Here is a 27,769-nt window from a genome sequence, read left to right on the forward strand (position 1 = left end):
AGTCACACCTGTCAGTGCTCATCAGTATATTATTAATTAATACTGGAAGGTATAAATTTTCTGGTAATTTGAATTAAAATATTTTCAAGTTATTAGCTTGTTGACATTAATAAGTTGTATGGGATTTGAAATGATAATTATGCTATTCTTAATGCATTCTGTTGTAACTCAGTCTTGAATGATTAGTAAAGAACATGATGGGCTAGGTAGAGGACTGAATTTTTTAATTGCAATCAGCAGTTCTGACTCGGTTTATTGTAAAGTCACATGGCCACACCATCACTTTTATCTGTGGCACTTGAGTTTTGAGCTTTGCATTAATGCCACTGGATATTAATAGACCATTGTTAAACAGAGCAGATTGGATTCCTGTAAAACAATACTTGGTTTTGAGAGAGTAGTCTGTATGGGGAGCATTACACTGAATACACCAATCACCGACAGCACGGATAGGAAAAGTTGGTAGCTTTGGGATGAAATAATTGGCTAAGGCTTGATGAAAAAATTGTTAGAATAAATCCAGCTACTTTGGCATCTAAATTTGCATATGTGTGCATCATTTTTAGTTACTCATTTGGCTGTGTGTCATGATATTAACACTTTGCCTTTGCTTACCTTAGTATTAAAGCAGATGCTATTAAAATATATTAGAAATTTTTATCTTTAAAGTATCTTCATTAATACTTTATTTCAGAGGTTTGTTTTTAGAATTTTTTTTTTAAAATATATTTTATTGATTTTTTACAGAGAGGAAGGGAGAGAGATAGAGAGTTAGAAACATTGATGAGAGAGAAACATCGATCAGCTGCCTCCTGCACATCTTCTACTGGGGATATGCCCGCAACCCAGGTACATGCCCTTGACCGGAATCGAACCTGGGACCTTTCATTCCACAGGCCGACGCTCTATCCACTGAGCCAAACCGGTTTCGGCATGTTTTTAGAATTTTAATCATAGTTTTGGGTGACCTTGAACATTTTTGAAGTGTAATTTGGAGTTTATTTAAATCAATAATAAGATGCTTGTAAACAAAACAATAAATTCTTTTATATTAACCGTGCCCTGAAATAAAGACTTCCACTCCTTTGGCTGTCATTAGCAAAGATTTAATTTGCTTAATTAAAGCTGGGACCGGAGGTTTTGCTAATCCAATATGAACCTAAGCTAGCCCTGCTGTAAGGTACATGTTGGTTGCCACTAAAGGAAATAGGGAAGGGAAGAAGTTATTTACTAAGCACATTTTTAGTTAAAGAGAAGTTGCAAAACATTTCTACAATTGCTATGGCCAGTGTGGCTCTATTAGTTGAGTGTCATCCTGTGCACCAAAAGGTTGCTGGTTTGATTCCTTGTTAGGGCACAAAACTCAGTTGTGGGTTTGATCTCCGTGAAGGGGTATGCAGGAGGCAGTGGATCAATGTTTCCCTCTCATATTGATGTTTCACTCTCTCTCTCTCCCTTTCCCTTCAAAAAAAACTCTGTTAAAAAAAAAAAAAGAACACAGTTCACTCTTCAATCCTGTTTAAAAAAATATTTCTAGTAGTGCCATCTTTGATCATTAAAACCCACATTCTTCACACTATACCCTACTGACTTGTTGATGGTATCTATAATAATAAAAGCGTAATATGCTTATTAGACCAGACAGCCAAACAACCTTCCGGATGTCCTTCTGGACAACCTTCCGGAAAAAGCCAGGGCTGTGAGGGCCGAGCCCCTTGCATGAATTTTGTGCATTGGGCCTCTAGTAGATAATAAATCCTTTCTCACCAGGCAGAATGGTGATGCCATGTTTATATGTAAAGTTCATCCAGAGGTAATCTTAAACTCTGTCAATATCAAATTTTAAGACCTATGTAGTAGAGTCTAGATGACTGATGTTTTGCAGTATTTATTTTTATGTGTTTGTTCAACATCCAGTTATTTAAACTCATTACATGGGCAGTTGTAATAATAGATCACTTATTTCTTGTTTATAATATTAGGCAAAATTTATTTAGCACTTACTCTGTTAATGTCAGGCAGTATACCAGACACTTAACTTATTTTTTGTTTACTCTTTTAAAAGCCTTTCTTTTTATTGTGGAGTATAGCAGAGAGAAAAACCCATAAATATATAACTTAATCAAATGATCACCATCCACGTCAAGAAACAGAACCTTGCTGGCACCCCCAGCCTCTGTACACTATTTTCTGATCCTTCCATCAAAGTAGCTGTTATCATGACGTAAGGGTAATAATTTCCCTTGGGCCTCTGTCCTGACTTTTTCCCACCCAAAATGACTTTTACTACCTTTATGTATTCCTGAAGAATATTACAGTTGACCCTTGAATGGCACAGGTTTGAACTGTGCTGGTCCATTTACATGTGGTTTTTAATTGGAAAAAGAAAATCCTAGGTACATAGAAATGGAATGACTGGCCTATTTTACCTATTCTCTCTACCACAATAGCCTCCAAATAAACTTCCAAAGTTAAATAAACACATAACTCTATCTACTACACAATTTCATACTTAAAACATTGGACATGCCTTCCAGATGCATTATGTCTGGACACTAGCAATTCTTTCTCCTCCATGGGTGGTCGTTGCAGTTGTCTGTAATCATCCTGTAGGGCAGAGTATCACAGACACTGTAAATCCTGGAGGAATTTCTACAAAGCACAGAGATTTAAAAAAAAAAAAATCTCTCTAGTGCCATCCAGTGCAGAACTGATGTCGTTTTTATGAGGACCATGTCAGAAGCCCTTAGGTTTGGAAGCAGAGAAAGAAGGAAAGGTAAAGCAAGGTGGTGAGTGAGAATAGCTGGGTAATTGGGAAGTTCAAGCAGGACAGTTTCCTGAGTTGGGTGAGTTGTCTATCTTTTGTCCCCTTGCCCCAAATAGGGACCTAAAATAATTTTCCTTGTGTAATTCTACTATTTGGAGGATTCTCTGCACTGCCACATTAATAGATATATGATTTGGGGTAAGTTAACCTCTCAAAAGACTGTTTCTTCATTTGTTAAGTGGGGGTAATAGTACCTACCTCTCAAAGATGGGCAATAGGACAATCTGCAAAGAAAGAAAAAGAAAAAATATGAGATCATTATCAATTCAGGATAGTAGGACACCTAAGCGTTAGGGAAGTGTCTGACACACAATTGGCTTTGAGTAGATTGTAATTGTTATTAAAGTAAGCCTGGCAGATTATGAGGGTCTCACAAATGAAGAATTCTTGGTTTATCGAATAGGTAATCAGTAACCAGACCTGGATGATGTACAACCAGATTTTATAAGAAACACTTGTTTCTTGAAGGCAGAAAAACTATTTCGTTATATCTTGCAATATTACATAGCAAAACTCCAAATCTGTTGTATGTCACAGTAAACCTGAATTGTGTTAAGGTTCACTTCACCCACAAATATGCAAGCCAAATTATTTCCTAACCTACAAACCAGTTCTTATCAAGAATTATACTGGGATGTTCAGTTGACATGTGAAAAAACTCATCCCTTCCCATTGTATTTTCAAAGTGTTTGTGTAGTTATATCAAATTGTAAGGGGATTGCTAAGAAACATATGGCAATAAAGTATACTTAACTACTAAGGCAGTTTGTTACACTGCTAATTAGGCTTTTCCATCTTGTTTTTCACCCAGTGCAAGTGTTAATTGGGGTAGAATTTAAAATTAACTTCTGGAAGAGATTGCTGTATTATTGGCTTTATTCGTGTGTGCTTTTCCTTAATGTTGGACTTATAATTCTTTTGGTAGTTGTAAAATTTTTTTTAGCATTTAAATGATGTGGTCTTCCAGAATAATTTGAGTTTGGATAACCTGAATGAGGTAAACGTTTATATTTTAAAATTTCTGAATGCTCTACCATAGCTACTACCTTGTACACAGCACCTTCTTCTGAATAAACAGTTGTTAAATGCATTGAAACTTTCTAACACCCCCCCATTTTTCCCTGTTCATGTTGTTTTTTTTTTTTAATATATATTTTATTGATTTTTTACAGAGAGGAAGGGAGAGGGATAGAGAGTTAGAAACATCGATAAGAGAGAAACATCGATCAGCTGCCTCCTGCACACCTTCTACTGGGGATGTGCCCGCAACCAAGGTACATGCCCTTGACCAGAATTGAACCTGGGACCCTTCAGTCCGCAGGCCGACGCTCTATCCACTGAGCCAAATCGGTTAGGGCTCCCTGTTCATGTTTTTTCTGTCACTTTAGATTATTGAGTAAGTTTGATTTACTGTGTAAAAAGGTACATGAATGATGATTGGGATCTAAATGGTATTTCCCAGTTCAGAATGTTAGACACAGTATGGTTTCCTAGTCTTCATCTGGCAGGATTAGTCATTGTTTGACCCATGTTTGTGACAGCCTGGTGCTGATTAGCCAATATATATTGACTTCGTCTTAATGAAAAACTAAAATGATCTCCTATTTTTTTCTTTCTTTTCAGCTTTCTTCATCTTCAATAAATAATCACCCTTGTTTTTTAGTATACGTGCTGCCGAAGTGAGCACTCACCCTTGTTTATTTTTTGTAAACCAGTATCTTATCTTACACAGTCTTTACATTAACTATGTAAGTTAGTGTATTATTTTAAGAACCACTTTCTAGTTGCAGAGGTGATGCTAAAAGCAAATTTTGTTCTTTTAAATAAATGGACCTTTATATAGAAGCATAGACTCACAATCCTCCTATCTAATAAAAGAGTAATATGCAAATTAACCATCACTTCATGATAAAGATGGAGGCACCCACATCCAATAAGGAGGGAATATGCAAATTGACATGACAAAGATGGTGGTGCTGGCTGGAGCCATGGAGCCAGCGGGAGAGCTGGCAGGAAGCCAAGCCTGGCTGGGAAGCAGGAGAGCAGGCAGGAAGTGACCCAGGAAGCCAAGCCTTCCTGCCCACTCTCCCACTCTCCGCTCTCTGGCCAGGCTTGGCTTCCTGGGTCGCTGGGGCCAGAGCCAGCAGATACACCCTGCATCCCTAAGTCTCCTCTCATTTCCAGAAAATAAAATGTCCACTGCGTACCCGCCTTTTGGCACAGCCTCTGCCCGCCACGGACGCCCCCTCCCCCAGCAGGCAGCGCCATGTGGCTCCTGAGCACCCATCTTTCCATACCTTACATGGTTACCATACCTTATATGGAAAAATGTGTGCAGGCAAAGTCAGGAATTCAGGCCCCTGATGTCAGCTTCCAGCTCATAGGGCACCACATGGGAGACCGAGGGGAGAGGGTGGGGACCAGGGGAGACGGTGGGGATGGTGGGAAGGAAGGCCAAGGCCCTTGCATGAATTTCATGCCTTTGGGCCTCTAGTAGTAAAATAAAAATCCAAACATTTCTCCCTCCTTGGAAATTAACCCCTAGAGTGCTGGGAGCGCAATCGCGCTCCTACTGTCTTTCGCCAAAAGTGCCGGGAGCGCTATCACACTCCTCCTGCAGTGTCACTATTAGATGCTAGTAGTTCACTCTTTATTGACAGATGGCACCTAAGTCCAGAAAACAAATGTAGTAAAGGTTTCCTTAAGTTTTTGAATATGTAACTTCATTTACTTGCAATTCATAATTTTTTTCCTAAACTGCTGTAAAATCAGCAAAAATGCCTTGGCAATTTTAGCATAGTTCCTAGGATATTGGTTGGCACTCAAAGGGTTAAAAAAATAGTAGGTTACTGTCTTTTTGCCCACTATGGCCTAAAATTGCGGAGCACAGACCCTTTTGCCCAGGCTTTGTCAGTTAAACTGTAAAAATAGAATAAATTAGTATGAAAAATGAATAGATTGGTAATAAACAATGCTAGAAATGTGTTGTATTAGTATTTTAACTGTTATTTTAGAAGCTGCACTGTTCAAATGATATAGATTTCTCTTTGCACAATGATGAACACCTTTGTTAACTTACTCTGGAAAAAAATGTGATCACAAATCATTTGATTACTATACAATCATCTTTCATGGGTATTAAGTCCTTGGCTAGTGACATTGCAAAGACCACCCATGCTATGATACAGTGCATACCTGAGATAAAAATTTTGTGAACTTAGTAACCGGGATGTTCAAAGAAAGAAAAAACCATGCTATTTTAATGTAAATTATACTTAAAGCATTTAACAATGAGAAGCACGTTAGTGTACACATTTGGGAAATGAGAAGGATGTAATGTACACAGAAAACAATCCTGCACTTTAGGTTACACAGCTGGTAAAAGCACTGTTACAGGTTTTTAAAAAACTTAAGTATTGATTTTTATCCATTATTTTAAAAAGACATCTGAGCCCGGTTTGGCTCAGTGGATAAAGCATCAGCCTGTGGACCAAAGGGTCCAGGGTTTGATTCCAGTCGAGGGCACATACCTTGGTTGCAGGCTTCTCCCCGACCTGGGCCTTGGTTGGCTCGCGCAGGAGGCAACCAATCCTCTTGGTCTTTCCTTCTGTCTTTCACTCTCCTTAAAAATCAATGGAAAAATGTCCTCAGGCAAGGATTAACAAAAAAAGACAGCTGGTTTCATAATAGGTTGTTGCTAAAATACTGAAGGAAATTCTAGTGTTAGGGAAGAAATAATAGCTTGATTTTTAAGAATTTTTAAACTGAAAAATCATTATTAAACCAAGTCATTGTGTTATAAGCAGTATTTTCTCAAGCATAATTGAAATATGACCTTTGTTATGTAAAAGAATTTGAATTTGTTAAAAGACAAGTTAACTTTTGGATAATGGAAACTGAGAAAACTTTGTAAATATTTAAGACTTGTGTAATAAGGAATAAATATAAAATGTATTTTACATTATAAAGGATTTTAATTATTAAGAATTTACTATCTTCCTGGCCAAATTCTTTTTTTTTTAAATGTTTTTATTGATTTTTAGAGAGGGATGGCTAGACAGAAACATCCATAAGAGAAAAACATCATCCATTGGCTGCCTCCAGCATGCCTCCTACTGGGGTTTGAACCTGCAGCCTAGGCATGTACCCTGACTGGGAATCCAACTGGTGACCTCTTGATTCATGGGTCAACACTCAACCACTAAACCACTCTGGCTGGGCCAAATTCTTTTTTCTTTTTTTAAAAAATATATTTTTATTGATTTCAGAGAAGAAGGGAGAGGGAGACAAAGATAGAAACATCAATGATGAGAGAGAATCATTGATTGGCTGCCTCCTGCATGCCACCTACTGGGAACCAAGCCCGCTACCTGGGCATATGCCCTTGACTGGAATCGAACCCGGGACCCTTCAGTCCCCAGGCCAATGCTCTTATCTACTGAGCCAAACCAGCTAGGACCCAAATTCTTCACTTTTTTTTTCTTTTGTTGTTATTTTTAATCCTCACCTGAGGATATTTTTCCCCATTGATTTTTTTAATTTAAATTCTTTATTGTTTAAAGTATTTTATGAGTCTCCTTTTTCCCCCATTGACCTCTCCCCAGCCGCTCCCTCACCCCCCTACTGTCTGTGTCCATTGGTTATTATGCTCATGCATACAAGTCCTTTGGTTGATCTCTTACACCATCACCCCACCTTCCCTCATAGGTTGGACACTCTGTTGGATGCTTCTATGTCTCTGGTTCTACTTTTTTAAAATATATTTTATTGATTTTTTACAGAGAGGAAGGGAGAGAGATAGGGAGTTAGAAACATCAATGAGAGAGAAACATCGATCAGCTGCCTCCTGCACATCTCCTACTGGGGATGTGTCCGCAACCAAGGTACATGCCCTTGACTGGAATCGAACCTGGGACCTTTCAGTCCGCAGGTTGACGCTCTATCCACTGAGCCAAACCGGTTTTGGCTGGTTCTATTTTTGTTCATCAGTTTATGTTATTCATTATATTCCACAAGAAATATGTGATATTTATCTTTCTATGACTGGTTTATTTCGCTTAGCATAATGCTCTTCAGTTCCATCCATGCTGTTGCAAATGGTAAGAATTCCTGCTTTTTTATAGCAACGTAGAATTCCAGTTTCACTCATTTACTGATGGGCACTTAGGCTGTTTCTAAATCTCAGCTATTGTAAATTATGCTGCCATGAACATAGGGGTGCATATATTCTTTCTGATTGGTGTTTCTGTTTTCTTGGGATATATTTCTAGAAGTAGAATTATTGGGTCAAATGGAAGTTGCATTTTTAATTTTTTGAGGAAACTCCATACTGTTTTCCACAGTATTTCTGATAGTTAAGTGTTCACTGGAAAATTCAGAAAATAAAAACTAATCAAAAAAGATAAATTATTTTGCTTTTTATTTAGGAAAAGTTGCTGTTCATCGCACATTGACAATTTCTTATTCTCATTTGGTAAGAATTAGAATAGTAAACATTATGAAGTATCTAAGTGGCAACATCAGTATTTACCTATACCGGGCTGAAATTCAGAGGTGAGGTCTGATCCAGAAATGAATGGAGGCCATCACTTATTACTTAAAACATTTAGATGCTGCTTATAGCTACAGGTCTGGTAAGATGACCTTACAAAGAAAATATAGAGTGGGAAAAGGAGATGGGGTTAGGACCAAGTTGAAGGGACTCTTACTATTTAATTGCTTGGTAGAAGAGGCTTAGAGAAAATGTGGTATTTCAAAAAATGTTTCAAGAAAGAGGGAGTGGTTAACAATATATCGAATGTTGTTTCAAAAGTCCAGTGAGACAGGGACTGAAAATGTACATGAGATTTGGCATCAGTGAGGTCTATGGATGTCTTATAAAACTAGTTCAGTGTTGTGTGGCAAAGCTAGGTTGCTGTGTATTGAGGAATGTGCTGTAGCATTTTAGCAAGTTTGGCTGGGCTTCTGGTGACAGGTAAGGGAAGTGTGCAATAAAATGTTAGCCACAGTTACAGGAGAGAGAATGATCAAGTTGAGGTGGAAAATTGAGTATACAAGAGAGATATTATCCACAGTGTAAAAATTCTTTACTCCCTGCAAAGAAATAATGACCATGGAGACCAAAGTTCCCTTTGTATTTTCTATATCCCCAGAAAAATGTTCAACTCCTCTTGCCTTCTCTCTGTAAGTTTCTCTTTTCATTCTGTTACCATAGCTTCACCCACTGGCGTGTTAGCCTGGCCCCTCTCCTAAGTTCCAGTCATGAATTTTTTAACTGCCTGGTAGAATTCTTTAATCATCTCATGACTCCTCAAATTCAGCATGTCCAATTTCAGGCTGACATAATTATTTAGTAGTACTCTATTTCTTTCATTAAGAGATCCTTTTAGTTACTGAGGATCTTCCTATCTGGGTCTTCCGTTATCTCTTCTCTTTTCCTTGCTTCCCCAATCTATTCTCACCTCACTCACCCTCAATCCCTGCTTGGTACATTGAGAATCACAGTACTCCTTTTTTTGAAGGGTTATTTCACCAAATAAATCCTAATTAAATTATCCCATCTCATTTAATATGGTGTTATGCATAAAATCATTTATGTTGTTATTTTTTTGGCATTTTATTCATTATGTGAAAAACAGTAAAAAAACAAGCCCATCATTTCTATAAAAATGGGAGATTGAAGATTTTATTTATGTACCTTTGTATCAGAATAATTTATAGTTCATAATTGTGTGAAATTTTCCCGATTGTAAGTTTTAATGTGCAGACCAAATGTCCTACCCAACAATTTACTTATTTCTCTGAAACTGATTTATTTAAAGAAACAAAATACAGGTACCCCTACTTTTTGAAAGTTTGTTTTATGCCACTTTGTTAAGACCTGCAGCCAGGCTGGTGTGGCTCAGCAGTTGAACGTCCACCATGCGCCAAGAGGTGGTTGGTTCGATTCCCAGTCAGGGCATGTGCACTGGTTGCAGGCTCAATCTCCAGTAGGGGACATGCAGGAGGTAGTCGATAGATGTTTCTCTCTCTATCCCTCTCCCTCCTTTCTCTAAAATAAATAAATAAAAAAGACTTGGATTAGTATCTATTTTCGCTAACTGAAAAACAACAACAACAACAAAAACAAAACAAGAAGGATTTTTGCTTTTATGGAAAAAAGGCAAAAAGCAAAAATAGCATTCCATATTTGTTTTGCAGTGAGCCATTGTGGAGGCAGGGCACAGTGAGAGTGGCATCACCAACCTGCTTCTCTGGGAACTGCACTCAGCAGCTTGATATCAAGCTATCATAAGCTTTGAACTAATTGTGAGCATCTATGTTTTATCTCAATTTATTTTGTGCATTTGTTAGCAAGATGCATTTTAAAGTAATTACTTCTTTGCTTTATGTCATTTCCGCTTATGAAAGGTTTCATGGTCACACTCTACTTCTAGATAGTGGGAGAAACCTGTATGTGTATTCTACTTTGGTTTCCTATTACTTTAGGAAATTAATACAGTTGTAAACCCAATTTCATTACATTTAAATATACTGATTGAACTATAAATAATAGCATATTTGTGTTTTAATTTTTGAGTTGTATATTTGAGATTACTAACACACTTTCTGAAATATAACTATCAGAACATGATGAGGATTCCACATTTTTAAAAAATATATTTTATTGATTTTTTTACAGAGAGGAAGGGAGAGGAAAAGAGAGTTAGACACATTGATGAGAGAGAAACATCGATTCAGCTGCCTCCTGCACACTGCCTACTGTGGATGTGCCCGCAATCAAGGTACATGCCCTTGACCAGAATCGAACCTGGGACCTTTCAGTCTGCAGGCTGATGCTCTATCCACTGAGTCAAACCGGTTAGGGCGAGGATTCCACATTGTATGTGGCCCCATCTGTTAAAATACTATTTCATATATTATAGAAAATCTTACTCTGTTTTTTAATATAGTTGATCGCAATATAGTGGAAATTAGCATAATTGCTACTAAACCTTCAACTTTGAAGTGGAATTCTGATAGACACCCACACAAAAATTTTAAGTTGCCTGCATCCCTTCCTTTGCATTGTAAGATACCCACATCAATATGTGGCCTTGGAGAAAGTAGCCTACTACATACACACATCTTTAACTTTCTTTTAACAGAGATGGAAAAAGAGATGTCTTTTTGTGTATACTATGCACAGTTACTTTTTCTGCTGATACTTGGAGGTTATGTAATATTTTAAAGTCATAAATTAACTGAACAGTATCAGAATGAAAACAGAGCAACTGCTGTCTACTTTAGTTATTTGAATTTACACAAACATTTTTTGTTCTGGCTTTTATTTGAATAATTGAACAGTTAAGTCATCAGTCCTTATGAAGGATCTTTTTTTAAAAAAAATCTGGGATCATCATTGATACTTGACCATCTAGAAGACATCTAACAGTAGAAGTAACCAAAAGTGGGTTGCTCTTGTAAAGAGCAACTTTCTTTTCTATTTATACATATTTCTAACAAGTTTAATGGTTATTGGTTTCCATGTGTACATGAGTCTAAGCAAGGGAAAGAAGTAACAGTAGACAGACACATTGACTGAAATGAGGAGTGACAGTCTGCAGTCTGATACAAGAGATGAGAAAAATTATCATTTCAAAAAGTTTTCATGACGCCAAAATTCCATTCCTAGGTAAATGAAAACCAATGTCCACAAAGAAAAATTGTAGACAAATGTTCACAGCAGCATTATTCCTAATAGCCAAAATGTGGAATTAGCCCAAATGATCATCGATCGATTAATGGATGGAAAAACAAAAGTTTTTTAAAAAGTTTAGTAGATTGGGATAATTAAAAAATTTTTTATGTGAGTGGTTAGTTCTATATAGAATAGTACGTAATAACTGATACAATAGTTTTGAAACTGTTGAAAGGTAAATTATAATTTTTCTTAGGATTTATCTTAGATTTTTGAATTATCAGAAGTGGTTAACATTAAAATTCATTTAAGTTCTTAGTGATCTCTAAATGATTTATTTTCTATGTATTTCACATAGTCAAAGTTATAGCTGTCTGTTAATGCAAACATGGGGATTAGTTGAAAATTTGATTATTTTTCTCTTAACATCATTAAAAAGCTTAGGTAAAGTAATTTTCAAAAGATATACTTAAAGACATTGTTGGATCTAACTTATTATAATATTTCTTTTTTTGCATAAAAATCTAAATATTAGCAGTAGTTAAAATATATAAATTGGAATCTAAGAGCTACTCTAGATTGATAGTACTTTGAAAAAAGATATAGCAATAATGCATTGAGCAGAATTAAATGAGTCTACTTGGCTAACACATTGGTCAAGGAGAATAGGGAAGTTTGATTATGACAGGTTTTGCTCTGAGGTAACACAGAACTTGCAACAGCTCGTTTCTATGAAAATGTATTTGTGTTGAGGATATCAACCACTGAAAATGGTTTTTAAAAAGTGCTATAGAAAATCTAGATCAGTTTTCAGGATTAAATAATAATTAATTTAGTTGGCTCTTCTGTATTTAAAGAATGATGCTTGAAATATAGCATCATTTGTTCCCTGCTGTTAAGAATATGGGTAGAGGAAGAACTATGGGGATAGTATTAGGGACATGACTCTAGATCTAGAACATTTTCTATCTCTTAACTTCTCCTTTTACCCTTTTATGACCTGTTTAAAGCACTGTTACTGGTTTGGAAATTTGTCATGACTTGGGTGTATTGAGACTGAACAAAAGTTGAGAACAAAGGACAGAGGGAAAGAGAGAAAATAGAGGACAAAAAACTAAAAATGATAGAATCAGACATGAAATAAAAATTTAAGAAGGGAACACTGTTTATGAAAATGCATGTATAACTAGCTCATGTATGAATGTGAGACAGATTACAAAGGAAAAAGTGAAGAGCACTGAGTGACTGAATGCAGATAAGGAGTAACAGGAATTGTGAGTGAATGTTGGGATCCTTGGTAATCCTGCTGTCATGGATTATAAAGAGAAAACTGTTCATTATTGATGAAGAGGAGTTTTAAATTTTTTTATTATTATTGATTTTAGAGATAGGAAGGGAGAGAGAAACATCCATTGGGGATAGAGCCTGCAACCTGGGTATGTGCCCTGACCCGGAATTGAACCCACCACCTTTTTGTGTACAGGACAACACTTCAACTGAGCCACACCGGCCAGGAAAAAATAGTTAACGTTGAAATTTCAGATATGGTAAAGATGTCAATTAGGCAATGTGAATTTGTGGCTGGAGAGACAAGGTCTGAATTGACTGACCTAGCTAGCCTATACTGAGCAAACACTATTCACTGTGTTGTTCCAGATATTGCCAGAGTGTAACTAAAATTGGAAATGATTAAAATGGGTTTCTGTCATAAGATTTAAATTTTTCAAAACTTAATAATTAAAGTTTCTTTCACTTTATTGCTTTACATTTTCCTCAGGTAAGATATTCAGAAAACCTTGGTCCTTGGGAATCTGTACTATGTCCTTCTAAACATGGTTAAGTGTATTTAGTGATGTTTGTTTTTATCAGGTGATTTTAAATAATTCTTAAGCATAATTCACATTTTTCCTTTTATAACCAGGAACCTTTTGAGGATGGCTTTGCAAATGGGGAAGAAAGTACTCCAACCAGAGATGCTGTGGTTACATATGCTGCGGAAAGTAAAGGAGTTGTGAAGTTTGGCTGGATCAAGGGTGTATTAGTATGTACATATAGACTTAATTTTAGAGTTACAGCATTTCTATTATTTATAAAATCTTCCTATTATTCTCATCAATCGTCGAGAACTTTTTTCTTTTTTTTTAAACTTTTTTATTTGAGTACTATAGAAGACCAAATAAATAACTTGTCTTGTGCATATTAAATTCAGTAAACATATTTTTAATTTAATCATATTATACTTGATTACCTCGAAACTGTATTTTATTGCCTCTTGCAAATTTCACATATTGTCACCTTTCAGTACAGGTGACAGGAGCATCGGAATCAAGCAAGCTGAGCAGGCAATAGAGTTGAAATATGCCTGTTTCCTTTTCTGCTACTCTCATTACCTTTTGATGAGAAATGTATAGAAGTTACAGGGAATATAATAAAAGGAAAATCCTTTTCTTAAGTGTTGGGGTCACTTCAGTAGACAGTTATAGGCGACTAAGGTTTAGTTTTACTTCTGTTTTTCTGTGTTTGAATAGCCACTAAGGATCTGATTAGAGTAGATAAGCTAAAATAAGCTCATTGGAACTTTGAAGGCACTTAATTGGAGTTGTATTGACAGTTAGGGGAGGGGTAGAGGGAAATCCCAGTTCTGGTAGTAATTTTATTGCCTAGCTAATAGAGTAAATGTGAAGGTCCAAATAGTTTAGTTTGCCTATTCTTAGATTTTAGTATTTTAGAAGACTATGCTCTATGAATGAGCATAATAAACAAAGTAAAAGTAAATTGGGGAAACTGTCTTTTAAATAGTTAGGATTTTTGAAAGATATGTGAACAATTGGCATTTTGTGTTGATAAATATATAAAACTTAAATCTGTAGAAATCATGAAATGAGGATGTTATAAAACAAAAATTAAACTTACGTGGATTGATAAAGGGGAACATGAACTTTTTTTTAAGGATAAGTCTACCTACTTTGGTTGCTTCTGCTGCTTCAGATAATTGTGATGGGTATGTGTATATATAGGTTAATACACATAGTCACATATTATATTAGCTCACATTTAAGTTCTCATTAAGCTCTTTTAAAAAACTGTTAAGGAAAAGGGTGGAGTAAGAGTTATATTTAAAAGGACTTTCTACGTTTTAAATGTAGGTATTCTACTTTTGGCTAGTTTAGCATTTATTGCTGTATCATACTTGATTACTTTTTTAAATCTGTGAATTGGCCTCTTTTCCTTTCCCAGGTACGTTGCATGTTAAACATTTGGGGTGTGATGCTCTTCATTAGATTGTCATGGATTGTAGGTCAAGCTGGAATAGGTAAGTGAAGTTACATACTTCTTGTTTCATTTGAGAATGAATAAACAAAAGTAGCTGTGTGCGTGTCTAGGCTCTGAACTTCATAAAATACAAGCAACTGGAATCATTTTAAGCTTTGTTCTCCTTTGTATAAGATTATTGTTTTAATGTTACTTTTTTCCCTCATAATTCTCATTTGATTTCTCTAAAATGGGATAAAAATAAGGTTATTATTACGAAATTCCGTATAACTGGACTAATCATTTCTAAATATGGCAGGTTAAATAAGGTGTAAGTTTTCTCAGTCCCTTTTCTTCTTCTCTAAAGGTCTGTCGGTCCTTGTAATAATGATGGCCACTGTTGTGACAACTATCACAGGATTGTCTACTTCAGCAATAGCTACTAATGGATTTGTACGAGGAGGTAAATTCAGTCTTTTCACATCAATTGTCATCAGATTACTGTTACTAAAAAAATGAGATTTAAATCTTACTATTTTTTTACCTTTAAAAAGCAGCATATTGGTCTATATAGACAAGAAAGTTGCTACTAAGCACTTTCAAACTAGTATATTTATATTGACCCAACATATATGCTTTAAGTTTTTAGGTTGTTGAATGTATTTGGTAGCAAGAATGGAGCTAGGTTTCTTCTCCACAGGGCTGCCCCTTGTTTCCTCCTCTTATGCTTTAGCCCTTGGATCAATAGAGCTAAAGGATCATCTTGCATTTGGTCTGTATTGTACAAGTGTAACCTCATTCCTTCTCATTTAAGGAAACAGGCACAGTTCTTTACCCATTATCTAACAATTTTTGTGAGTTATACGTGGGACCCTGAATTCACAACCTCAACTCTAACTATATTCTGAGGTTCCTGAGGCCTCTTTCATTGGAGTTCACAAGATCTGTCTAGTAAGATTTTACCCTCCCCAGGAAGAGCACCCAGGAGACCAGGAGAGTGGCCATGGAACCCCTATGAACAAGAAGAAAAGAACTCAATTTTTCAAACAAAGCTCATCATCCAACTAGAGAAAGGAAAAAGAAATATGTACCAGCTTCTGTAAAGTCATCATAGCAGATCACCTGAGAAAAAGATCAACCTGTTCCATCTGCCTCCACTATTTTTCAGATCTGTACTGGACATTATATACACACTAGAGGCCCAGTGCACGAAAATTCATGCACTTGGGGGGTCCCTCAGCCCAGCCTGCACCCTCTCGCAGTCCAGGAGCCCTCAGGGGTCTAAGCCGCAGTCTGGCCTCCCTCTGTGGGAGGCGACCGGCAGGCTGATCAGGGGATAGCGCTGGCCGGAGTGGCCAGCCCCGCCACCCAATTACCCCTCTGCTGCTGCCGTCGGTTGTCACTCCCCCGATCGCCGTCCCCTCCCTCTGTCCGCTAGCACCCACCTTGGTTGGCCTGGCGCCACCCACTTGCTAGCTCTGCCCCCCGCTGACCTGTCATTTCGCCATTTGGTCACTTTGCATATTAGGCTTTTATTATATAGGATAATTTCTTATTTATCTGTATTCAGTTTTCGGGGGGGTTTTTTTTGTGTGTTTTTTTTTTTTTTGAGAGAGACCCAGATTGAGTGTTTCATTTTCCCCCATTATCTTCATATTTCTTACCAGAGGATTCAAATCACTGTTGTCTTCAGGGAAGCTGGTAGCTCACATCAATATGATTATGACTATGCTGAACATGAATCACTATTTGCTGAAGTTCCATGTGTACATGAGTCTGGATTGAGTGATATTTGAGTGTAAGATGTGTATATATCCAGAGTTATCAGGTAATACTGGAAGTTGCTTTTTGGCTTATGTACTGGATGCCCCGGGTTTCATTTCTTTCTGTTACTATTGGGGAATAGAAGTGGAAGGAGAAAGGGAATGGGGTATTAGCTACTTGAGGGAATCAGAAAATCATCAAAGAATTTTTCTGTTAGCTCTTCAAATCTAGGTTGTGAGCCTCAAGGGGAATGGGACATGAAGCCACTGGCAACATGAACCCTGGACAGTTTTCCACATGAATCCAAATTTATGGGAAGTATCGATTTTCCTGCATTATGACTAAAAATCCATTTCATCTTTCAATACTACCAAAAGTTTTCATATATATTCACAAGTATATCTCAGAGACTGTCTAGTCCTTTGTCCTGGAATACTAAGGAAGTATGAGAATGTGGAGTGTGTCCCAACAACTTATCATATGTTGCAGTTCTGCCTGCATTCCCTGAAAATGATACAATCAACTCACTAAGGAAGAAACTACAGAGAAAAACCCATTGGATCATACAATTCAGAATTCTTCTGTTGTTTTCAGATATTCATACAAATGAGAAAGTAAATACATTTGTTGAAATAATGAAACCAATAGAGGAAAAAAGGGAAAGGCATTAATTTAAAGAAATAACCAAGTACTTGGAAGCTTATGCTAGAAGGTATTCATTTTTCACTTGCCAGTTGTTGACTGGACACTTGGCTGGTCCTTTACAGAATATAAATGAGCTGCGTCATCTATATTAAATGTTCCCTGGAGATTCCTTCAATGAATATAAGCCCCTTCTGTCTTCTCTGCTTTATGCACTTGGAGAATTCTTAACAGGATTTACTGGTTTCCTGAGAAAACCATATTTTCCACATGGAAGTAAATAAATATAGGCATAAAACTGATGAAATTACATTGCATCCTGAACTCATGATTCTAAATTGAAAGTATCAAGTCAGTATGACTCATATCCAGAAAGGACATATTTCTTAGCTTTATTCACCCCCAGTAGCAAGGAGCACCCCCAGTGCCCATATTGTGTATTTCTATTAAGGGGAACCTTGGTTGCAGATCTGGGCAGGAAATGCACTAGAGGAGTCTAGACATCTTTCACCTCGGAAAGTAAAGAAGGTAACAAAAACTAATTTCATTTCAAAACTAATTTCATTAGCTTGAGGAAGCTAATACTGACTGAAGTTTTTTTAGTTTGAACAGTAATACTACTACTGCTAATAACTGATTTGGATGAAAACATCTAAAATCCATAAGATCACAAATACAAAAAAAAATCCCATTTTTCACCTCTGAAGAATGCTATGAAATTGATAAAGGTAAATGTTGAATAAAGCTTTCATAAATGAAAGTTTCTTTGTCTGAAATCAATGTAACCAAGAAATTAATAAATGATTTCTTCGTTATATAATTTACATTAAGTGAAGAAGGAAAGAGAATTAGAAGATTCCAACTTTGTAAACCCTTTACTCGTAGGAGTACCTGTGAAATATTGTTTCCGAACAAATTGAATCTGAAATGTATCATGCCTGCAGCTCCAGGAATCATTTTGTAGAATATGCACACAGGGGAGCAAAGACTATATTAAATGACTAAAGGCCTGGCGCACGAAATTTGTGCATGGGTAGGGTCCCTAGGCCTGGCCTATGATCAGTGCTGATCTTCCCTGGCAGCTGGCCCCAACCCCCACAGTCACCCACCCCCGGTTCCCCATCGGGCAATTGTAGCCTGCCTGCCACGGAAAGGAACCGAGAGGTTGGCCGTTCCTGCCTGCTTGCCGGCCCCACCCACCGCCACCAGTTGCCCTCTGTGTGTGGGGTGACCAGCATGGTGATCAGGGCCCTGCTCGCTTGCACTCGCCTTGGCCTGGCGCAGCCCATGTCTGCCGCCACCCACCCGGTTCCCCGTTCCACCACTGGGCGATCTGAGCCTGCTGGCTAGGGGGAGGGACCAAGAGGTTGGCCAGCAGGCCCCAATCAGGCAATCGGGGCCTGCAGGCTGGGGGCAACTCCTACATCCAGCGTCTGCCTCCTGATAGTCAGTGTGTGTCACAGCTACTGGTCTTTCTGCAGTCCAGTCGATTTGCATATTATGCTTTTATACACACACACACACTATAGACCAATAACAGCAAATAACACACTGGCAATCTCCCTGGAACAAGAAATTTTAATTCAACAAAATTTTCCAAGGAGCAAAAAAGATAGGGAGTTATGGTTGAGAACAAACTTTAAGAGTGTGACTTTGTTTGTTGTTCTTAACAGTAAACCATTTTATGTTTTAATAGGGTAGGACCAAAATGCTGGATTGGATCTCTTCAAGCTCAGCAACTGAGGGCTTAATTTGGACTGTTTCCTTATTGAAAGGTCTGCACAGAGAGTAATAGAACTAGAACTGTGCAGAGGATCAAGGTGCCAAAGGCTTAGATAGGAGAAATGGAGGGATTCTATAGGAATAATGATGTGTAGAGACCCCTAACAGGATTTATTTTGGTTTACTGAGACCCATCTTAATTTTCTATGAACTTAAAGTTGTTAATAAGGGAATTAATAGGGAAATATTTAAAATTTGCTTAAAGGTTGCAGTTCTGTTTAGTAATTTCAATTTGAAGAGTTCCTTTTTAAACTTGTGTAGTTATCTTATTAATAGAACTATTGAGGTAGTACTTGATAGTTTAATTTTATTTATCTTGATTCTTATGACATTTACCTATATTTTATATTGAATAATATTTTATTCTTGTTTTGTAAGGTATGTGTTTCCATTCCTGTGAAAATATGTGAAATGTCAACTTTTCCTGATGTTGTGCTTTTTGCCACAGGAGAGATTTAATATTACTAAATTGGTTTTATCAGCATCTTTTAGAGATTAAACAGATACCAATCTAGAAAAATGTAGGTTGATTTCCCAGACAGAAAGTGCTAGGAACCTTTCTGTTCCTTGTATCAGCAGTGGAAGTCATTTTTTAAAATATGAACTGCTTGTAAACATGTAATAATGTTCAATTATGAAGCCTAGGATAAAAATAATATGGAAACATTCGGTGTTTCTGGAAAAAAAAAAAAGAGTCAAAACTTAGAAATAAAAGAGGCTTAAAGATTTCAGGCTTGATTATATTTTAGTGATGATTTTTTGGGGGGTACTGCTTAAAGTTACTGGCAGCAGATTAATTAATCATCTCCTCAGTTCTCTGTCTCCACAGAGTAAGAATAGTGTCACACCTTACCTTCATCTCTGGCACAGTCCTGCCTTAACAGACAGTTATGTTCTACAGATTACTGCAGCTGGCTGGGAGCCCAGAGCGCTTTCCTGTTCTGCAAATCTTGTCAGTCTGGAGAGTTTGGATTTGACAAAATTTACTTGGGCTATGGGCAACAGGTTCTGTGACGTAGTTAGTCCTGGCCAGCAGCCACTTTCACTCAGGCCAGTATTTCCTAGACCAGGAGTGGGCGAACTTTTTGACTGGAGGGCCACAATGGGTTCTTAAACTGGACCGGAGGGCCGGAACCAAAGCATGGATGGAGTGTTTGTGTGAACGAATATAAATTCAAAGTAAACATCATTACATAAAAGGGTACGGTCTTTTTTTTTTTTTTTAGTTTTATTCATTTCAAAGGGGCCGGATCCAGCCCGCGGGCCGTAGTTTGCCCACGGCTGTCTTAGACTCACAGACCAGAGTTCTCCCATCCTCAGTCTGTGATATGGACTCACTTATGAATTAGGGGACATCCACATCTTTTTATAAGATGAAAGTGTAAATTCCGGTATTTTCATTCCCTTAAATGTGTCATTCGAAGAGTAGTCTTACCTTTTTGTTATTGTTGTTAATCCTCAACTGAGGGTATTTTTCCATTGATTTTTTAGAGAGAGTAGAAGGGAGGGGGAGAGAGAGAGATACATCATTGTGAGAGAGACACATTGATTGGTTGCCTCCCACATGCACCCTGACTAAGGCTGGGATAGAGCTTGCAACGAGGTACATGCCCTTGATCAGAATTAAACCTGTGACCCTTCAGTCCTCGGGCTTTATCCACTGAGCCAAACTGGCTAGGGCGAGCAGTCTTAGTTTTGATTACATCTAAGTTATCACTTTTTATTTCTTTGTTGGATTATGCTTTTGGTGTGTTATATAAGAAATCCTGCCTTGTTAAAGGTCCCAAAGCTTTTCTTCTAGAAGTTTTATAACTTGAGGTTTTCAGTTACATCTCTCATCATTTTTAGTTAATGTTTGTATATGTACAAAATAGGAATCAAGCCCATCAAGGGTCATGTGGATATCCAGTTACTCTAGCACAATTTGTTAAAAGATTATCCCTTTTTTATTTCATTGCTTTAGCATTTTCGTAAAAAGTTAATCCACCCTAGTTTTCCAAAGCCATCTATAGATTGAATGCAATTCCTATCAAAATTTCAATGACATTTTTCACAGAAATAGAAAAAAGTAACCTAAAATTAATATGAAACCACAAAAGACTCCGAATAGCCAAAGCAATCTTGAGAAAGAACAAAGCTAGGTGTTAGGAAAATTGGATATTCACACGTGAAAGAATTAAAATGGACTCTTTTCTTATACCACTCATGAAAATTAGCTCAACAAATATTAAGGGCTTAAATGTAAGCCGTGAACCTGTAAAATCCCCAGAAAACACAAGGAAAAAGCTCCTCGCCATTGGTGTTGACTGTATTTTTTTTTTATATGACATCAAAAGCACAAGAACAAAAAAGCATCGATGTATTTCTCTCACATCGGATATTTCTCTCTGTCTTTCCCTCTCTCCCACTCTCTCTAAAGATCAATGGAAAAATATCCTCGGCTGAGGATTAAAGAAAAAACAAACAACAAAAAAAACACACAAAGCAAAAATTAACAATGGCACTACATCAAACTAAAAAGCTTTGGTGCAGCAAAAGAAACAACAAAATGAAAAGACAACTAAAAAATGGGAAAAAATAATTGCAAATCACTTATCTGATAAAGGGCTAATATCCAAAATAGATAAAGGTCTCATATAACTCAATAGCAAAAAATAACCAATCTGATTAAAAAGTGGGCAGAACACTTGAATAGACATTTTTCCAAAGAAGACAGCAAGTTAATGAAAAGATGTTCAACATGACTACTCATCAGGGGGATGCAAACCAAAACCACAGTGAGTTAGAGTGGCAATTATAAAAAAAGACTAGATAATAAAAGCTGGTGAAGATGTGGGGAAAACGGAACTCTTGTACATTTTTGGGAATGTAAATTGGTACAGCCACAATGGAAAACAGTATGGAGCTACCTCAAAAAATAGAACCACCATATGATCCATCAATCCCACTTCTGGGTATTTATTAGAAGGAAATGAAATTATTATTTGGTAGAGATGTTTGCACCTATATTCATTGCAGCATTATTCATAGTAGGCAAGACATGGAAACAACCTAAGTGTTCACTGATGGATGGATGAAGAAAATGTGATGTATGTGTACTCACACGCACTCACTCGAGAACTATTATTCAGCCACGAAAAAGAAGATTTTGCCATTTGCAATAGCATTGATGAAACTGGAGGGTATTATGCTAAGTGAAATAAGTCAGAGAAAGACAAATACTGTATAATCTAACTTATATGTATAGGGTGTCCCAAAATTCACGCAAGATTTGAATTTGTGTGAGCATTAACAACAACAACAAAAAATAAAAGCCTAATTTTACTTGGTTTATTGAATCAGATTCTAATATCTGTTGCCCTTTGATTTCAATCCCTTCAATTTGATAAGCATTACCAAGTACCAATTATGGCTCAGGAGCAGGGCCAATGAAGACCAATGAAGACCACGGTTTTGCGTATATGCCAGCAAAGCCGTGGAGGCCATTTACCCGATGTGCTATTCCATACATACCCCTATACTGTATACTCTATGAATCAATAAAAATTTTACAATTTTTAATTATAAACCTGTGTTTTCTATCAAAATTACTTCTTGCGTGAATTTTGGGACACCCTATAGAATCCAAAAAAGTTGAACTCACAGAAACAGAGTAGGAAAGTGTGCTATGGGGTGAGAGAAATGATAAGATGTTGGTCAAAGTGTGCAGATTTCCATTTATAAGAAGAATAAATTCTGGGAATCTAATAGGAAGCATAGAGACTATAGTAAACAATACTGTTGTATACTTGAAAGTTGTTAAGAGTAAATCTCGAATATTCTTTTAACAATAATAAAAAATGGTAATTATGTGAAGTGAAGAATATGTTAACCTTATTTTGGCAAACATTTTGTAATGTATATGCATATCAAATAATCACACTGTACATCTTAAACAATGTTATATGTCAATTATATATTAATAAAGCTGGGGTGTTTAATTGACCCTACATGCGTGATTTTATTTCTGGAATCTATGCTGGTCCATTATCTATAGATCTATCCTCAATCCAGTATCATGCTATCTTGGTGTACTGTAGCTTTATAGTAATTCTTTTTTTTTTTTTAAATATATTTTATTGATTTTTTTACAGAGAGGAAGAGAGAGAGATAGAGAGTTAGAAACATCGATGAGAGAGAAACATCGATCAGCTGCCTCCTGCACATCTCCCACTGGGGATGTGCCCGCAACCCAGGTACATGCCCTTGACCGGAATCGAACCTGGGACCTTTCAGTCTGCAGGCCGACGCTCTATCCACTGAGCCAAACCGGTTTTGGCTTTATAGTAATTCTTGAGACTAGGTTGTGTGAGTCTTCCAACTGTGTGCTATTTTTCCAAAATTGTTTTGGCTGTTCTACCTTTTCATTAAAAATTTTAGAATTACCTTGCCAATTTCTGTGAAATATCCTGGTGGGATTGTGATGGGAATTGGGTTGAATCTAGAGATCAATTTGGAGAGAATAAACATCTTAACTATGTCTTCCACTCCATAATCATGGTGTACCTATTTAGTTCTCCTTTGGGTTTAAGTTGTTCAGTACACAGACCTTGCAAATATTTTTTAGATTTAGACTTAAGTATTTCCAGTCTTTGAGTACTATTGTAGGTAGGTTACTTTTTAAAACTTCAGTTTCTAATTGTTCATTGCTAGTACATGGGGAAATGGTGGATTTTTATATATTTACCTTGTAACATGTCTGTATTAGCCTTCTTTAGAGAAACAGAACCAAGTGTGTGTGTGTGTGTGTGTGTGTGTGTGTGTGTGTGTGTGTGTATTTATTTGAAGGAAGTAATTCCCATGATTATAGAGACTGGGAAGTCCAAAACCTGCAGTGGGTTTGCAGTCTGTAGGCCCAGAGAAGAGCTGATGATGTTGTTCCAAGTCTGAAGATTATCTGCTGCAGATTTCCTTCTTCCTTGGGGAAGGTCTGTCTTTGTTCTATTCAGGCCTTCAGCTGATTATAGAGGAGGACAATATTTTTCATCTTTATTGTTGAAAGTATTACAGATGTCCTCTTCCCCCTTCCCCCCCATTGATTTATTCTAGCTGCACTCACACACACACACACACACCCCTCTCCCCACCCTCACTGGAGGAAGACATTTAAAATACTAACTTTAGTACTATTCTTTTTTTCCCTTTTCTTTAGGAGGAGCATATTATTTAATATCTAGAAGTCTAGGGCCAGAATTTGGTGGTGCAATTGGCCTGATATTTGCTTTTGCCAATGCTGTTGCAGTTGCTATGTATGTGGTTGGATTTGCAGAAACTGTGGTGGAGTTGCTTAAGGTAATTCACCTTTCTTCTAGTCATTTGTTTCCCAAATCTTTATTGAGGGCCTATATGCCACTCTCCATGTTAGATGCTAGGAAAGCAGTGATGAACACAAAACTCATCCTTCAAGAAGTTCAGTGTGTGGGGTAGACAAAGGAAAATCATTATAGAATGTCAGAAGTGGGTAACTGTAGAGACCTTGGCAACACAAAGGAGGATCACTTGACTTACCATCCAGAAATGGGGGTCGCAGAGGAGTGTCAAGGAAGGGAGTCTAGGCTTCAGCAGGCAGATAGGAGAGTGGGGATGTGGAATGGGGGGAACAGTGAAGAAAAGGAAACAGACCTGGAAGGGTGGAGTATGGTGGGTTAAAAAAACCCCACTATACTTCTGTATGACGAGTACAAAGTGGCAAGAGATTTAAGACTAGAGAAAGGAAAAAGTATCAAGTCAGGAAGGGTCTTGTTTGCTATTAAAATAGATCTTATCTAGATTGGACTGGGGGGGGGGGCATGGCATGATCAGATTATCATGATGTGACCTAAATAAATATCTGATCACGGAGTAGAGATTGGATTGAGTGATCACAATGGGAGATTGAGACCATTTAAAAGGTTGTTGTAGTTATCCTGGGAGAGGAGATGTGGCTTATATTAAAACAATGATGAGAGGGGCTGGGGAGGTGTAGGTGAATTTGACAGATTTAAAAAATGTTGAATAAGTGAATTGATGATTAATGGGATGAGGGAGACTAAAGAGAAAGAAGGATTTCAAGTTTATACACAAATTTCTGAGTTGGGGATTTAGACAGAATGTAATAGCATTCACTTGAGATAGAGAACATAGGACAATTTAATTTTAGGTGTCTAATTTGAGGAACCAGAGGTGTATCTAAGTAAAGCTGGCCAGAAAGTAGTTGATATACTGCTCTGAAGTTTACAAGAGAACTTGTTTGGAAAGAGTCATTAGGATGTGTTGAGTTAAAGCAGAAGAGAAATAGGATTTAATATTGTTAAATGATAGGAACCTCAGCTGACACAGTTGTTCATGTCAGGGCTATTGTAACTCTTTTTCTGCAGTAGTATGTGGTACATTAGGATATGTAAAATCTGAAAACACTGACATTTACATTGGCATTGCCCTCATCCATGTAGGCTAAACGGATGAATGAAAGGTAGGGCTGTAAGCAAGCAAGCAATATAATCAATAAGAGTTCATGTTCTTTCATTGTTTAATTTAGTATATGTTTCTAATTTCATTGATACTCAATCACAAATACTTTTTTGCTTATAGAATAGGAACAGTGTTTTGGATTACTGCATGAAAGTATATTCACCTCCTTTTATACAAACTAAAAGACTATTTAAAGCTTGACTACACTAATCAAAATGAATGCAAAATATTTCTGCTAGGTACCTTAAGAACATTCTATTAAAACTAGTTATATGATTTTTATTGTCAGCAATTCCCTTTTTGATATACCACATCTGATTAAATATATCATTATTAATTTAATGATATTCTTGATGTCATCATATACTTGAATGACACATCAATAGTAAATATTCCTTTTTCATTGGTCTCCTTATTCATTTGTTAAATAGGCATTTATTCACCTACATGTAAGGCACTGTGATATCTCTAAAATGTTTCAAAAGAAATAAAGACTATCTAAAAGAACTAATATTGCTTATTTATAATTTTCTTTTTCTAGGAACATTCTATTCTTATGATAGATGAAATCAATGATATCCGAATTATCGGAGCCATTACTGTGGTGATCCTTTTAGGTATCTCAGTAGCTGGAATGGAGTGGGAAGCAAAAGTAAGTAATGATATCACTGGAATATCGGTAAATATTTAATATATGAACTTTAAAAGCTTTTATTTTAAGAATGCATTAAATTGTGGTAACATTTTTAGATTTTAAAAGTTCCTAAGTGGCCTTTTTCAGGGAAATTTATGTATAGGGTTATTTTCTAATTGACAAGACAGGGGATAGTTGAAGATAGCCATCAGTTCAGGATCTAGTTAAACACAGTATTTTAAAAATATTTTACTTCCTACCTCTCCTCCAGCCCCTATTGTATGACTTAAATTATTTAGAGATGCTCAGGTTAGTTAGGTAGCCCAAATTAAACTGCTGGCTTTATAATTTATTTAAAAGTTCAATTTCAAAAATAAACATAGGGGCAGTAAACTTCAAGTTAGTGCCATTAGGGATTAGAGAAGATAATCTTGTTCCTTGCTTTTGAAATCTCAGAAATCATGACTACCCAAACAGGTACCATTGTTTCGGGGAGGAAACTGCTGAATTCACATGTTAATATATAGGCAAAGCACCCAAATACATATATTTCTGTATCTTTGAGGGACTATGCCATAGTACAGCTCTTGTTTCCTGAATAATGCATATCTACAAAGATACTACTGAGCATCTCAAAATCACATCAGGTTCGTGTTTATAGATTGTATAAAATCACATATTTGTATTGTTTATGAGCTATGATAATATTTATCAGATCAAGAATTAGCAAAGTCTGAAAGAATAATTTTTCCCTGGTAGGTAAGTCATTAGTATAAAATTAAATCATTCACTTATACATTTAACAAATTGACTTTACTGAAAAGAATTTCATACAACAGTATAAGTGGTCCTTATTCCCACAGATGGCACAGTTTTTCATGAGCATCTGCCCAGTGTTATTGGGAGGTTAAGAGTGGAGAAGAAGAGGTGGGGTGGGCAAAATGGGTGAAAGGGGTCAAAAGGTACAGACTTGCAGTGAAAAATTAGTAAGTCATGGATGTAATGTTCAGCCATGGTGACAATCCTATCTAATAAAGAGAGAATATCCTGATTGACCCTCATGCTATGGCAAAGATGGCGGTGACTACAGCCAAAAAGGAGGGAATATGCTAATTGACTGCCACGCCCTCAAAGATGGCAGCGCCCACAGCCAATAAGGAGGGGATATGCTAATTGACTGGCACGCACTCAGAGATGGTGGCGCCCAGTCCCCTCAGCCCTCCTGCTTTGCTGCTTGCCTGCCTGCCTCCGGAGTCCCCCAGACCCCTCAGCTCCCCAGCCACCCAGGGCTCGCTGGCCCAAGGCACAGGCAAGCCTTGGATGGCGGCTGCCCAGCTGCCCAGGGCCGCCTGAGGCTCAAATAACCAGGGCTGGCTGAGGCTTGCACTGCCTGTAGTAGCAGCAGCAGAAGTGTGATAGGGGCATCACCTTCCCCTGATCGCTGGTTGCCTCCCACGCCTGAAGGCTCCTGGACTGTGAGGGGGCAGGCCGGGCTGAGGGAACCCCCCCCTACAGTGCATGAATTTTCATGCACTGGGCCTCTAGTAGTTAATAATACTCTATTGTATACTTGACAGTTGTTAGAGTATATCTGAAAAGTTCTCATCACTGAAAAAAAATGTATAACTATATAGTGATGGATGGAACTTCTTATAGTGATCATATTGCAATACATAGAAATATCAGATCATTATGTTAT

At 37.1% G+C, this 27,769-nt stretch overlaps 1 protein-coding gene across 2 annotated transcripts in view; it reads left to right on the top strand.

Annotated features, from left to right (window-relative positions):
- SLC12A2 (solute carrier family 12 member 2) overlaps window positions 1-27,769 on the top strand; it is a 91,758-nt gene that overhangs the window by 12,120 nt on the left and 51,869 nt on the right. For both annotated transcript variants that reach the window (XM_081088823.1, XM_081088824.1), the window contains exons 2-6: window positions 13,429-13,548; window positions 14,745-14,820; window positions 15,127-15,222; window positions 24,139-24,278; window positions 25,978-26,088. In XM_081088823.1, coding sequence (XP_080944949.1) covers window positions 13,429-13,548; window positions 14,745-14,820; window positions 15,127-15,222; window positions 24,139-24,278; window positions 25,978-26,088 — 543 coding nt within the window. The remainder of the gene's footprint in view (window positions 1-13,428; window positions 13,549-14,744; window positions 14,821-15,126; window positions 15,223-24,138; window positions 24,279-25,977; window positions 26,089-27,769) is intronic.

Source organism: Myotis nattereri (assembly GCF_964212035.1).
Source record: "Myotis nattereri genome assembly, chromosome: 4".
Classification (NCBI taxonomy): domain Eukaryota; kingdom Metazoa; phylum Chordata; class Mammalia; order Chiroptera; family Vespertilionidae; genus Myotis; species Myotis nattereri.